Source organism: Pimephales promelas, chromosome 5 (assembly GCF_988280905.1).
Source record: "Pimephales promelas chromosome 5, fPimPro1.hap1.1, whole genome shotgun sequence".
In the NCBI taxonomy this organism is placed as follows: domain Eukaryota; kingdom Metazoa; phylum Chordata; class Actinopteri; order Cypriniformes; family Leuciscidae; genus Pimephales; species Pimephales promelas.
The window spans coordinates 5,385,465-5,397,964 of record NC_142773.1 but is presented as its reverse complement, the minus strand read 5'-3'; the positions used below and the strand labels follow the sequence as shown (position 1 = coordinate 5,397,964).

General features: G+C 41.0%; 2 protein-coding genes across 2 annotated transcripts in view; both read left to right on the top strand.

The window, feature by feature from the left end:
* The window catches only part of LOC148981157 (uncharacterized), a 2,502-nt gene extending 302 nt beyond the window's left edge, over positions 1 to 2,200 (top strand). The window contains exon 1 of the mRNA XM_089130834.1: positions 1 to 2,200. This exon is cut by the window's left edge and continues 302 nt beyond it. Coding sequence (XP_088986960.1) covers positions 451 to 2,193 — 1,743 coding nt within the window. The 5' untranslated portion in view covers positions 1 to 450 and the 3' untranslated portion in view covers positions 2,194 to 2,200.
* Positions 2,201 to 7,198: 4,998 nt separating this feature from the next.
* Positions 7,199 to 12,500, top strand: part of LOC120480953 (uncharacterized) — a 5,979-nt gene continuing 677 nt past the window's right edge. Inside the window, exons 1-7 of the mRNA XM_089130833.1 lie at positions 7,199 to 7,505; positions 8,085 to 8,297; positions 8,444 to 8,709; positions 8,882 to 8,986; positions 10,545 to 10,807; positions 11,721 to 11,978; positions 12,148 to 12,500. The exon at positions 12,148 to 12,500 is cut by the window's right edge and continues 677 nt beyond it. Of these exons, the coding sequence (XP_088986959.1) occupies positions 7,268 to 7,505; positions 8,085 to 8,297; positions 8,444 to 8,709; positions 8,882 to 8,986; positions 10,545 to 10,807; positions 11,721 to 11,978; positions 12,148 to 12,500 (1,696 nt within the window). The 5' untranslated portion in view covers positions 7,199 to 7,267. The remainder of the gene's footprint in view (positions 7,506 to 8,084; positions 8,298 to 8,443; positions 8,710 to 8,881; positions 8,987 to 10,544; positions 10,808 to 11,720; positions 11,979 to 12,147) is intronic.

Below are 12,500 nucleotides of genomic sequence, written 5' to 3'. Positions count from 1 at the left end.
CAGGTATCATGTACCAGTATGCGCTGGGGAAATACAAATTTACCACAGGTAAACGGCCAGGGTCCAGGAAATGGAAGGCTGTCATACAGCAGATTGACGCCTGTCCGTTGACTCCGGTGTTTAACCAACAAGTCCGGTATTATGATATCTTCGGGAGAAGAATCCCCTGCAGTTGTGGATATCATAAGGTAAGTAATGAGTATACTTAGTGTTGAAATCTGTGGCATTTGACATAAGCCATTGTGTTAGCTTTTAGCTTTTTCAATAGGCAAATAAAAACATCTACACAAGAAAATGCATTAAGTGTCCCATTACTTGTCTTTGAATTGAATTTAAATTATTAACAATAATGTTTTAAATCTATTTTTAGACTAAGGAAAAAAAAAGTTAACTCCTTTTTCACAGTCAGGTGACCAGACAGGTGAGGCAAAGAGCAGCTCCAGTGCAGGGATGCAGCAGGCAGGCCCCGTGGCCCACAGCAGCTCCAGTGCAGGGATGCAGCAGTTAGGCCCCGTGGCCCACAGCAGCTCCAGTGCAGGGATGCAGCAGTTAGGCCCCGTGGCCCACAGCAGCTCCAGTGCAGGGATGCAGCAGTTAGGCCCCGTGGCCCACAGCAGCGCCAGTGCAGGGATGCAGCAGGCAGGCCCTGTGGCACACAGCAGCTCCAGTGCAGGGATGCAGCAGTTAGGCCACGTGGCCCACAGCAGCGCCAGTGCAGAGATGCAGCAGGCAGGCCCCGTGGCACATAGCAGCGCCAGTGCAGGGATGCAGCAGGCAGGCCCCGTGGCACACAGCAGTTCAAGCTGTCAGATTAAGTGCTGTCTTTGTAGCAAGAACATTAATGCTGAACAATTTTCAGAGCATTTATCTGACTTCCATGCAGAGGAATGTTGTGAGCAGTGTGGGAAGAAGGTCAGTGGTGCACTTGGGCTTCTTGAACATATTTCAGAAGGTCATGATCTTTCAGTCACCAGCGGGTATGCACCACAACAACCCCCACCACAACAACAACCTCCTCCACAACCGAGACAAACTCCTCCACAACCGAGACAACCTCCTCCACAACCGAAACAACCTCCTCCACAACCGAGACAACCTCCTCCACAACCGAGACAACCTCCTCCACAACCGAAACAACCTCCTCCACAACCGAAACAACCTCCTCCACAACCGAGACAACCTCCTCCACAACCAAGACAAACTCCTCCACAACCGAGACAACCTCCTCCACAACCAAGACAAACTCCTCCACAACCGAGACAACCTCCTCCACAACCACAACAACCACCACCTTCTACTCCTGCTACATCGCCATATATTACCCCACTGAGGCCATTGGTGGTGAATTGGCCACGTTTTTTGCCTAAACAGTTCATGCGGGTCATTAAGCCAGCTGACAGGGAGTGGATTGCTCAGTGCCTTTATGAACCCACAGGACAGCTGAAGCAGCAGCTTTCACAAAACTGGTTCTATCCTCCCAGTCCACCAAAGGTGACAACTGCACCACCTGATCCAATGACCTACTTCAGGCAGAGGATGTTCCTGTGGGCACCTATGAGGATGTGGGGTATTCCTCTAAAGTGTCATCAGTGTAACCGCAAGATGCACCACTCCGGAATTTACACAAAGGCAAGGGAAGTGATTGACGTTGATACCAGGTACTACTTGATTGGCGGGGACTATCCACGATGCAGTAAGTGCATGATCCCTGTCTGTCCGTGGAGTACTGAGATGTTGGGACAGCTAGATCCTGCTCACAGAAACCGATTCCCTGCTGTTCTCACAACACAGCTGGCTCTGGACAGGAGGTGTGTTACGATGTTGAAACCCCGAACTGCAGGGAACAGCTCCAGTTACCTACAGAAAGCACTGGAAGAAGTTCACAGTGAGGAATGGGCAAGGCGGACCATTGAGTACTTGTCTGACTGTGAGCTTCACAAAAGGAGAAGCTCCATGTACCAGTGTGAGGAAGCAGTCTATGAGCCACCACCACCTTTTTGCCCCCTACCTCTGGCACAGTGGTTTGAAACTGTGCATGCCAATGAGATCCTTGCTCACCTGGATGAGATGAAGGGTGTCATCACCTCAACATACGGCAGGATCTTAAAGCTTGACTCCACAAAAAAGGTACAGGCAGATCTTTGTTTTCATCAATGGTCATTGATTAAAATTGATAAAGGAACACCTCATTGATCCCCAGGTGCAGTTTTGTTGACTATATTTTTTTGTTTTGTGTAATCTGTTTAATTTATTATTTGTTTATATTGTAATACTGATTTATTTTTATAGATCACAAAGAAACTTGCTGGTGGCATTGCAGACACAGCCACGTGGATGACAAACATCAGCAACGAATGTGGCCTGGTCCTGAACTGTGTGCTAACCACTGGTGAGGAAGCTGGTCTTGAGGACTTGTGCCAAGGCATTGTCAAGCGCTACCAGGACGCTGGGGAGCCAGAGCCAGAAGTCATTTATGTTGACAGGGATTGCTGCAGCGAGACAGGTACAGTATATTTAGTGTATAGTTTGCTTCTGTTTTACCTTTCTATGATTGTTTTTTGTATACTGTATATTCTCTACTATGTAGCAGAAGGAAGTTACAATACACATTTCATTTTACAACCCTGCTGGATTGTGATCATTAAAACTACCGTCATAATGTTTGCGTTGTAATGTAATATTTATTACAGGCACAAAAGTAAACTTTTACCAACATGCTTAACTTGATGTAGTTTTAAACGTATTCGTAAATTAAACAAGGATTCAAGTTTTTGTAATGAGGTACTTCATTCTATATGATATGTTGCATCCTTTCATGATTGTCACATCATTGCTCATGTGTACAGGTGCACCCCCAGTTCTTGTTTGGTTTAAACCGTGGAAGACCATTGTGAGACTGGATATTTTTCACTTCATGAGGCGATTCACTGCTGGTCTCACAACAGAACACCATCCTCTGTATGGCACCTTCTGCTCCAAGTTGTCAAGCTGTATCTTTGAGTGGGACCAGGATGACATCTCTCGTCTCAAGGATGCGAAGAGGTCACAGCTTAAGAGAAAGCATGGTGGTCATGCTCCCACGGAAGCGCAAGTTCTAGCCAACATCAGCTCCAGTGAACTAGGGTTGTAACGGTATACCGGTATGACGGTTTATCGCGATATTGACATGTACGATTATCATATCGTGCACATTTGCTTATCCGCGGTAAAAAAAAAAAAAAAAAAAAAAAAAAAAACAGAATTCACCTGCACTGCCGCATGCAACTTCTTTCAGCTTGACTGCTTACTCCATATCCGTACAGCGCTGAAAATGTCCGAGACAGAGGCTGCGAATCTCTATCTCCCGCCAAAAAAAAATAAATAAAATCTGCAGTATGGGAATATTTTGTAACTTATATCCGAAAAACGATCGTGATGTTGTCCTTGAAGATGGATATCCAGTTTGCAAGATATGTGGACGAAGAGTGGCTGCAAAAGGAGTAAACACGTCGAATATGTTCTCCCATATTTAGGAACACCATCCCTCCGTGAAGATAAAGGTTATTCATAACTTTTATAACTTAAGGCCATATTATTTCTGTCATGCTGAGGGAATCCCGGTCTGTCAAAAAGACGCACACATGCGTCTTTTTGCGTTACAAAACAGATGCCACGTAAAATGTGCGATTTAAAAAGATAGATGGATAAATAAAGCAAAATATAGCTATGCAGTAGCCTAAATCAAATCGCAATGTGCGTGTCTGTGAATATACAACGCAAAAAGACTGGTGTGCAAGCCCCTTCAGCGTGTCTCTGAATGAGCAGCGCCGTTTCGTCTAGTAGATCTAGTACACACTCCAGTACGCATGACGCTCATGGTTTTTAAAGCTGTCTCAGCAGTGGCGGAACTAGAGTTTTATACATGGGGTGGCCAGGGGGTGGCCACTGCTATTTTTGGGGGTACACACACACACACACACACACACACACACACACACACACACACACACACACACACACAGTGGAAGTAATTGGGTCACTCTGTTTGTAATAAGCGTTGAACATCCAAAATATTAGCAGAAAACAAAGCTGAAGCACCAAGGAGATAAGATACAGTAGCATGTGTCTGTTTTGAACTGCTATGTTTATTTACAAAAAAAAAAAAAAAAAATCACATTTACAAACATTTTTTTTAATTAGATACAGCAGTCATCAAGCAGACATCTACTTCAAAATTTAAACAAATTTTAGTGCCCATCAATTAAAACAACACAATTCTGCGGTTCTGATTAAGAAACGGAGAAAAATGCCTTTAAAGTTTTTTTTTTATACCAGCCAGTCAAACATGTTATGTGTAGAGTGGTAATGCATCTCCGAAACAGGACATAATTTAACCCAGATATTTTTTCACAAGACAGACATGTCATAAAGCCCATTACAAGTCTTAACTCATTTTTGACCAAATATCATATGTAATTTTCGTTACTGTGCTTTGCCTTTGTAGAACAGTGTGTGCAGGGCTGCCAACTCTCACGCATTGAGTGTGAGACAATTCTCACGCTACACCCCCGATTTCTCATGCTAAAGTGTCAAGCCGGTCACTAAAATACCTGAAAAAATGAGTTTATCTATAGTTCCACCCGTTGAGCCACTCGTGATCGACTAGTTTTACCGCAAATTAGTTAATTAAAATATCCTCTAATCTAGAGCGAACGTGCATACGAGACAGATGTTGAGCTCCTAACGGCGCGGACGCAAAGCCAGGACTGGAGCCAAAGCCCGTTCCTCTCTGCACTCTAAGCGTTCTGTTATCACTCCGCCTCCATCCACTACGGGTTTTCCAGTCTCACGCACAGGAAAAATGGACGATTTTAAAAGATAATCTTGTTTTATTTTTTATGTAAAAAACTGCTCCGTGTCCGATTTTAAAAGATAAGTTAATCTTATTTTTTCTTTTTATGTATCACAAACGTCTGAATTTATAATACTCAATGTAATGACTTGGAAAGTATTCTAGCACACGTTTAATTCATTTTCCAGCTGCCTTTTTGCACCCAGGTAAAAAGAACAATTATACAAATTCTACGAACACTTTTAGTTTGCTAACAAAAATATCGTTGTCATTGAACTATGCCGTTAACGACCGACTTGCGACCATAGTTGGCCAACCTTTCGGGAAACGCACCCAGAACGCATCACGGCATGGTAGCCTACTGTATGCGTATATTAATGTATTCGGAGTAAACAACCCTGATGCTAAAACTTACTTTAAATATGATGTTTCTTCTGTGAAGATGAAGACGTATCCTGACTTGCAACCATCTCTCGTCCTCTGCTGCTCGTCTGTTTGAAAAATGCGCGCGTGCTGACGAAAGGTTTTTTTTTTTTTTTTTTAATCAGCATCAGCAACTGCCAATAAAATTTTGGGGTGGCACCCGGGGTGGCCAATCGCATGTCAGGGGTGTCCAGTGCCACCCCGGACCCCCCTCTGGCTCCGCCACTGTGTCTCAGCCACTACGAAGACGTGAACACATGAACATATCTAGACAGAGAACACTTAATGTGCACTTTATAATTATTTTTTTAAAGAATAGTCATCAAATACACTGACTGAAACTCATAGGTGTTCAGTAGCCTAGGTGTTAACGCGGGGTTAAATGTAACACGGACCGTTTACACAGTTCGTCAGGATCAAGCAGGCTGTCTTTCCGCTATTTTTCTCTTGCTGCCAGAAGACGGTCTCCCGCGAATTTGCGGAAAGTTTTGATTATATTTCGTGAAGATACTGGACAAAGAGTGTTTTGACACCATGAAAGTAATTTTTTTCATCATAGGTTTTTTTCGGTTTCTGAGTTGGGTGTATACGTTTCCAAATCTAACTTTATATTGCCTTAATCACCGTCTTGTTGGCTCAAACATAGCACCGTTTTGAAACATGTCAGCAATTCCTAGCGACTGTTAGCTAGGTTTAAAATATGTAATACACAGCGGGGTTAATTCTAACAGAGTGTTACAACTAAGCCTCCAAGTGTAGCCTACAATGATAATCAAATAAAAAAAACGGAGCCACACAACTTTTCAGGTTTGAGTATACATTTAACTTTGTTAGACGTTCACAAACAATGTTGGGATTTAAAATGTTTAAAATTTAGTGTTCTATGAATGATAACTTGTTTATTTATTAAAAATATGGCCTGTTATTAATGCAATAAACCCTTTAAATTTTTATTTTAAGCTAATTTGTATTATCATTACTGTTATTAATAATAATAATAATAATTGTACATCATGCAGCTGCCACACACAAATCTAATTTAATTGCAATTACAATATTTATAATTTTATTTATTATTATTTATTGCAAAACTATGCAGCCCTTTTCTATGTCTCTATCCATGATATTGATCCATAATAGAAGGATGATTGGATGAGGGATATGTATGGATATCTGTCTATACAGATGCACAAACAATATCAAACTATACAAATAAAATAGTACTAAATTATGTGTGTTACACACAAGTGTTACAACTAACCCCTCTCTCTGTTACAATTAACCCCGCATATGGGGTAAGTTGTAACATTTGCACTTCTGTCACTTGCAGTCCAACTGTACGAAAATGGTAGGTCCTAGAAAAAAACTTTAAGTGTTCATTTGTAGCAGAGATGTGCATGTTGCTTGTGTAAAAAAAAGTATTAATCTAACGTAATTATTTTTTAATTAATTGAGCCAAAAGCAAAAAGCGTTAGGTTGTGCCCCGCTCTCCCCTACAACCTGGAGAAAAAAAAAGTTTGGTTTAGCCTATGATTAAAATGTATTACTATTGTGTATAGTTTTTTTGTCCATGTTTTAATTTATTAAACTTCTCTTGTGTAGACAAACTAAAGTTGTTACATTTTATCTGATTGCATTCTCAAAAATACATTTTGTATTCAATCACAGAATCCAGATCAGTTATTTCAGACAACCCAGAATTTCTGAGGAAATAAATATACATTTCATAAAGACTCTATTGAAAAAACCTTTGTTACAATAAACCATGTTCAACCAAAAACATTATATGTTGTTATTCATTTAAGGGCCATTGTAGCTGATGCTGATTATAATAATGATAGTTTTAATATCGTATACCGTGAGACCGTGAAACCGTGATATTTTCTGAGACGATTATCATACCGTGAAAATCTCATACCGTTGCAACCCTACAGTGAACTTGCCAAGCACTGCAAAAGGAGAACTCGGGGGGTTGAGGAGACACACAGCCTGATTGAAGGATTGCTGAACTCCATGTGGACTCTGACTGACACATCAGGATTACACCTGATAAACCCTGAGAGCATGAAACATGTGTGGGAGATGCAACAGAAGCACTTGCCATGCATCCAGGATCCACCTGGTGTTGAACTATACACCAAACTTGGCTCTGGGTTACAAAAGGGAGACAAGGTCCTGGATGTATTCAGATGTGGCAGAGGGTCGTCCTCTGTGGAAAGCTTTCATCGCCACCAATGCACCTTTATCCCAGGTAAGTAGAAATTCTATAGTGATATACATTTTTTTTTTAAACGCCCTCAACATCAAACTCAAAACAAAACTCTCCCGCATAACTAATCCGCTCAGCATAATATCCCCTATCTGAACTGTACACACGGCAGTAATCAGGATAGCTTCTTTGATTAAGCAGGACCCACATCACCCCCCTCACCAGTCCCCTTCAGTCACTGCCATCAGGTCAACGTTGCAAAGACCCACTGGTTTGGAGCGACGTCTATGAAAAATAATATTTTGATCCTCTGCGATCATTACTCTGAATAAACAAAAAAAGGCACTGTACTATAATTTGTTTAACAATGTCAATGTTTAGACATTCTTTTACTTCTATCTTGGGTGGGTGTGTGTTTGTAGATAGCTTTAAATGTGTATATTGTTAAAATGTTCAGTCTTTCTGTTGTCCTGTGAGAGGCAATAAAGTAAAGGGACAAATCAGGCAGGTCAATCCCCACAAAGCAGCATAAAATATCTTATTTAAGTTATAATTTTCTGGTATGTCTCTAGTGTCTAAGAGGAGATAAAAAACTAATCATTTGTGGCTTTTTTTTCCAAGGATGGAGAAGTAATGCCATGCACACACAGATGTACATGCTCGAGGGTGGATCCAGGTGGAACATGAACCGAGCCCATGAAGCTGTGGATGTGAGTGAAACGTCACACACAAGAATCTATGATGTTCGCTTGATGTCCAACGTCAATGCCCTCAGCAACAGTGTCCTTGGCCGTGCACTCATTCCAGAATTTATTCCACCTGGGAAACCCACCGGTAAGATCCTCCAGGAGAGAGCATTTTCCTTGTGACTACACTTTTATAAAGTCAACAAATAAACCACGTCTTCGCTCACCCATTACAGTGGTAACCTGTCAATTCTGAATTAAACTAAGCCTTTTTCCTCATGATACTTTACATAGGTGAGAGTATTGCTGTGGAGTATTTGCTGGCTCAGTCTGACAAAGGAGATCTGCTGAATCCACAACAGCACAGTGAACTTGGCATCATTCTGCCAGACCTGCAGGTAGAAGTTCAGGAGGAGCAGTGTCTTGATCTCACAATAAGTGATCCAGCTGACGTCCTCATTGAGAGACCACCTGAAGCCACCCAGTGTGATGACCAGCTGGATATTGCACCGCCTCAGAATCCTTTACCACCTGACGACTCACCCAACACATCAGCTCTGGTAATCTGACCATCTCCTGATCATCTGTCATTGAAATTCTACTGGAAAAGTTATTCATTTGTATATACTATGAATGATGTGTGCATATGCAGCAATACATTTTTTACAAAGGTAATTTAATAATCAAAAGGTTATTTGTTTCTCTCGCTCTCTCTGTCACACAAATCCCCAGGACACCGGTTTTGATGTAAGCAGTGTCTCTTGCAGTCCTGTCAGTCCAGCCAGTAGTTTACCTGCTGAGGACAATTCCTCTAGTAGACCCAGCACATCAGTCCAGGTAATGAGATTTATGTCTTTCTGTATTATTCTGTGGCTCTGTTATGCTTGCGAACCCGGTGTTATGTCCTGCTTTTCACTGAAAAGCACTTGAATGTATGTACTAGGGCTGTCAATCTTCTCAAATATTTTATGCTCAAATGTAGGCTATTTAAATTTACCATGTAACTAATCACTATGGGTCAAATTTACTAACATCCCCAATAAACAATACTAATTTCCAAGTGCATTCTAAAATATTGCATGTGCAGTTTTCATACCTGTTATGAGTGATTCACTAACAATTATTGCGTAGATGACAACAGAAGAAAACACAATGGAGGTGGCAGTATTTAAATGAGGGTTTTGTGTATTTTAATGGTTTATTCCATGGAGAGTTGGGAGGGAAAGCAGTGTTTTACAGTGTATGCTTTAATCTTAACACCTTTAACCTTATTATTTATTATCCTCAGGTTAGGTCGAGTAAGTCAAATCTGCCCTAAATCATAAGCATTCAAATGGTACTTACAATTTGTTCAGAAGACTTCTCTGTGGTCAGTTCTTGCTTAAGGTTTATCAACAACAACACTGGTAGACAATTCCTTTGCAATTAGTATAATAATTATTTATTAATGTAAATATTCCAGAAATAAAAGTTAAAACTAAAACTAATAGCAAAGTTACAATATAAAGCAAAGTTTAAATCAAAGGTGCAATCATTTGGGTTTCTGGCGTCGAGAGACACTACACTATTAGTATCTGCAGGTCAGTCCTCTCTTCAGTCTTTTAAACGCAGATAGTCCACAGCCAAAGTCAGACTCTCTTCTGCTGTCTTCATTTAGAGAGCTGCCAAATCTTCCATGACCCTTATTAGGTGCTTTGGTCGTAGCCTGCCAGCTCTATCTTCTTGGCCCTTTTTCTCTTCATCCTTCTTTTTCTCGTCTGTGAAATATACCTTATCTACAGCATTACATTTTTCTTTAAAAGCAATTAATATCTAATACATAAATGCTCTCTAAGGCACTTAATACATTTTCATATCTTAACATGGATATATTACTAAAGCATTTGTACTCTTTTTATATGGTTAAGTATACATGCATATTATCATAGTAATTGGTGTTGCTTTTTGTATACACTTTTCCAATACATTTTATGCAGCATTTCTGCTTGGGTTACATAAAGATACTACTAAACAAAACAAAAGTTAAACAAGACAAAGTAATTGCATAATCACCATCTTCATCAATAGCAGCCACTGCGTAAAATCCTTTGTTTGTTCCACTCAATGCGTCCCGAGTATGCAGAAAGTGTCCTGCCTAAGATTGCACTAATTACTTGGGACAGCACAGTTAAAATCCGCTTTGGGGAACCAAATACAAATACAAATACAGAAACAAATACAAATAGCAGAAACAAATACAAATACTTATGTGACTGTATCACCTGTCTACATACTCTGTTTAAAGTAGGATGACATTTGTTAAATACAGCATCACTGCACCCAAAATAAATCCCCCTAAGAGGACTATTAAGCACAAAGTAAGTTATTTCTTCAACAGCTGTTTTTCATTTTTCAGGAAAGCCAATGTGATTCAAGAGGTTTTCCTGGCTGGGAGGCAGTTGATAACCTGGCGAAGTACCTTGTGAACCTCAACCGCACAATAACTGCTTTGTCAGCCACAGAAACAGCTGAGATTGTGCGGCTGTATTCTAGATTGCATGAAATGGACAAGACTCCCTCCAAATATTCCCTGAAAAGCAAGAAGAAGACCTTGCCAGGGCCATGGAGAGCTTCCAGGAAACGCAGTGGCTCTGCACCTGGTCAACAAGCAGCTGAAAGGTGAACTGACCAATAGTTGATGCATACATTATGTCATTCATATTTATCGTAATTATCAAATGATAACACTTACAGTTTTTTCAGTCGCTAACAAGCATTTGTCCAAACAGTTGTCACATTTTCAAAACTCTAAACACAATTAGCACAGCATCGATCTTTTGTGGCCATACCATTCACACATTTCATGTTGTTTTCACACAATATGCAGTCAGTGAACACATTTCCACAATGCATACATTTTCTTAACAGACAAGCTATACCTCCCAACAAAATTATGGATTGTTTTTGTAGTATTTACAAATGTTAACACACACCATCCCAAAATAACAAAGTGAGAGATGCAGTGAGAGGTGCAGTGAGAGATCCAGTGCGAGATCCAGTGAGAGATGCAGTGAAAGATGCAGTGAGAGGTGCAGTGAGAGATCCAGTGAAAGATGCAGTGAAAGATGCAGTGAGAGGTCCAGTGAGAGATCCAGTGAGAGATCCAGTGAGAGGTGCAGTGAGAGATCCAGTGAGAGATCCAGTGAGAGATGCAGTGAAAGATGCATTGAGAGGTGCAGTGAGAGATCCAGTGAGAGATGCAGTGAGAGGTGCAGTGAGAGATCCAGTGAGAGATGCAGTGAGAGGTGCAGTGAAAGATCCAGTGAGAGGTGCAGTGAGAGATCCAGTGAGAGTTACAGTGAATGGTGCAGTGAGAGGTGAAAAAGGTGGATTACATATTTTTCATGCAAATACTTGTTAAACTGAAACATCAAAGTCTATGTAGTTTTTGTAATGTCAACAATAGCCAGTATTTTGAAGCCTGGTGCACTTTGATTGACTGCATGCAATTGGAAAAAACTGTATATTGATTATATATATCTAGATAGATATAGATATTTATTAATATACAAATATTGTCTTTTTCATTCAGACTATTTATGACCCATGGCCAGGCTGCCCAGAGACCTGATTTCAACAGGACTTCAGAATGTGTTTCCCTCAGGCTTTTGAAGGAGTTTGCCCAAGCTAGAAATAGGCCAAGAGACTGCAAGGGTAAAACCCTGCCCATTCCACAGTCTATTGTACAAGCTTACGGTCACATTAAGCAACTTCTTGAAGACAGCCGGGTGATACAGGAGCAGACCAACATTGTGCTAGTTACTATCAACAACACCACAGTGTCTTCTTGGTGAGATATCTTTTTTGGCTTCCTACATTCACTTTAACATCTGCATTTTAGAAGTGTAAATATATTGTTTAATTATTTTTAATTTAACCAGGAAAGATTTGATTAAGCTACAACCTTTGCAATTGTGCTTCTATGAAATGGTAAACATTTTGTTTTGTACTTTTTCCAGGTTGCATGACAGGCAGAAAAGAACTGACCGGGACTCGTTGCTGCAAGGCGTACAGCTACCCCAGAAGGTCTCTGTGGCTAAGGATCCTCTGCCACAAGCAAAAGTACTTCCTTCTACACCCGTGGAACATGGACATGCAAAAATACAGTTTCAGGAGCCAGAAAATCGTGAAGGTGAGGCAGTGATACGCCCACGCCACAGCTTCAGAAGTGGATCGGCACTGGCACAGCACTATCCTCTTGGGTCGTATGAATGGCCTGCCTCTTCTGCCTTGTTGTCCTCACATCAGCAGGAACACACTTCCCCAGCCCCATTACCTGCCTGTTCCTCTTACCAGCAGGGTCATCCACCAC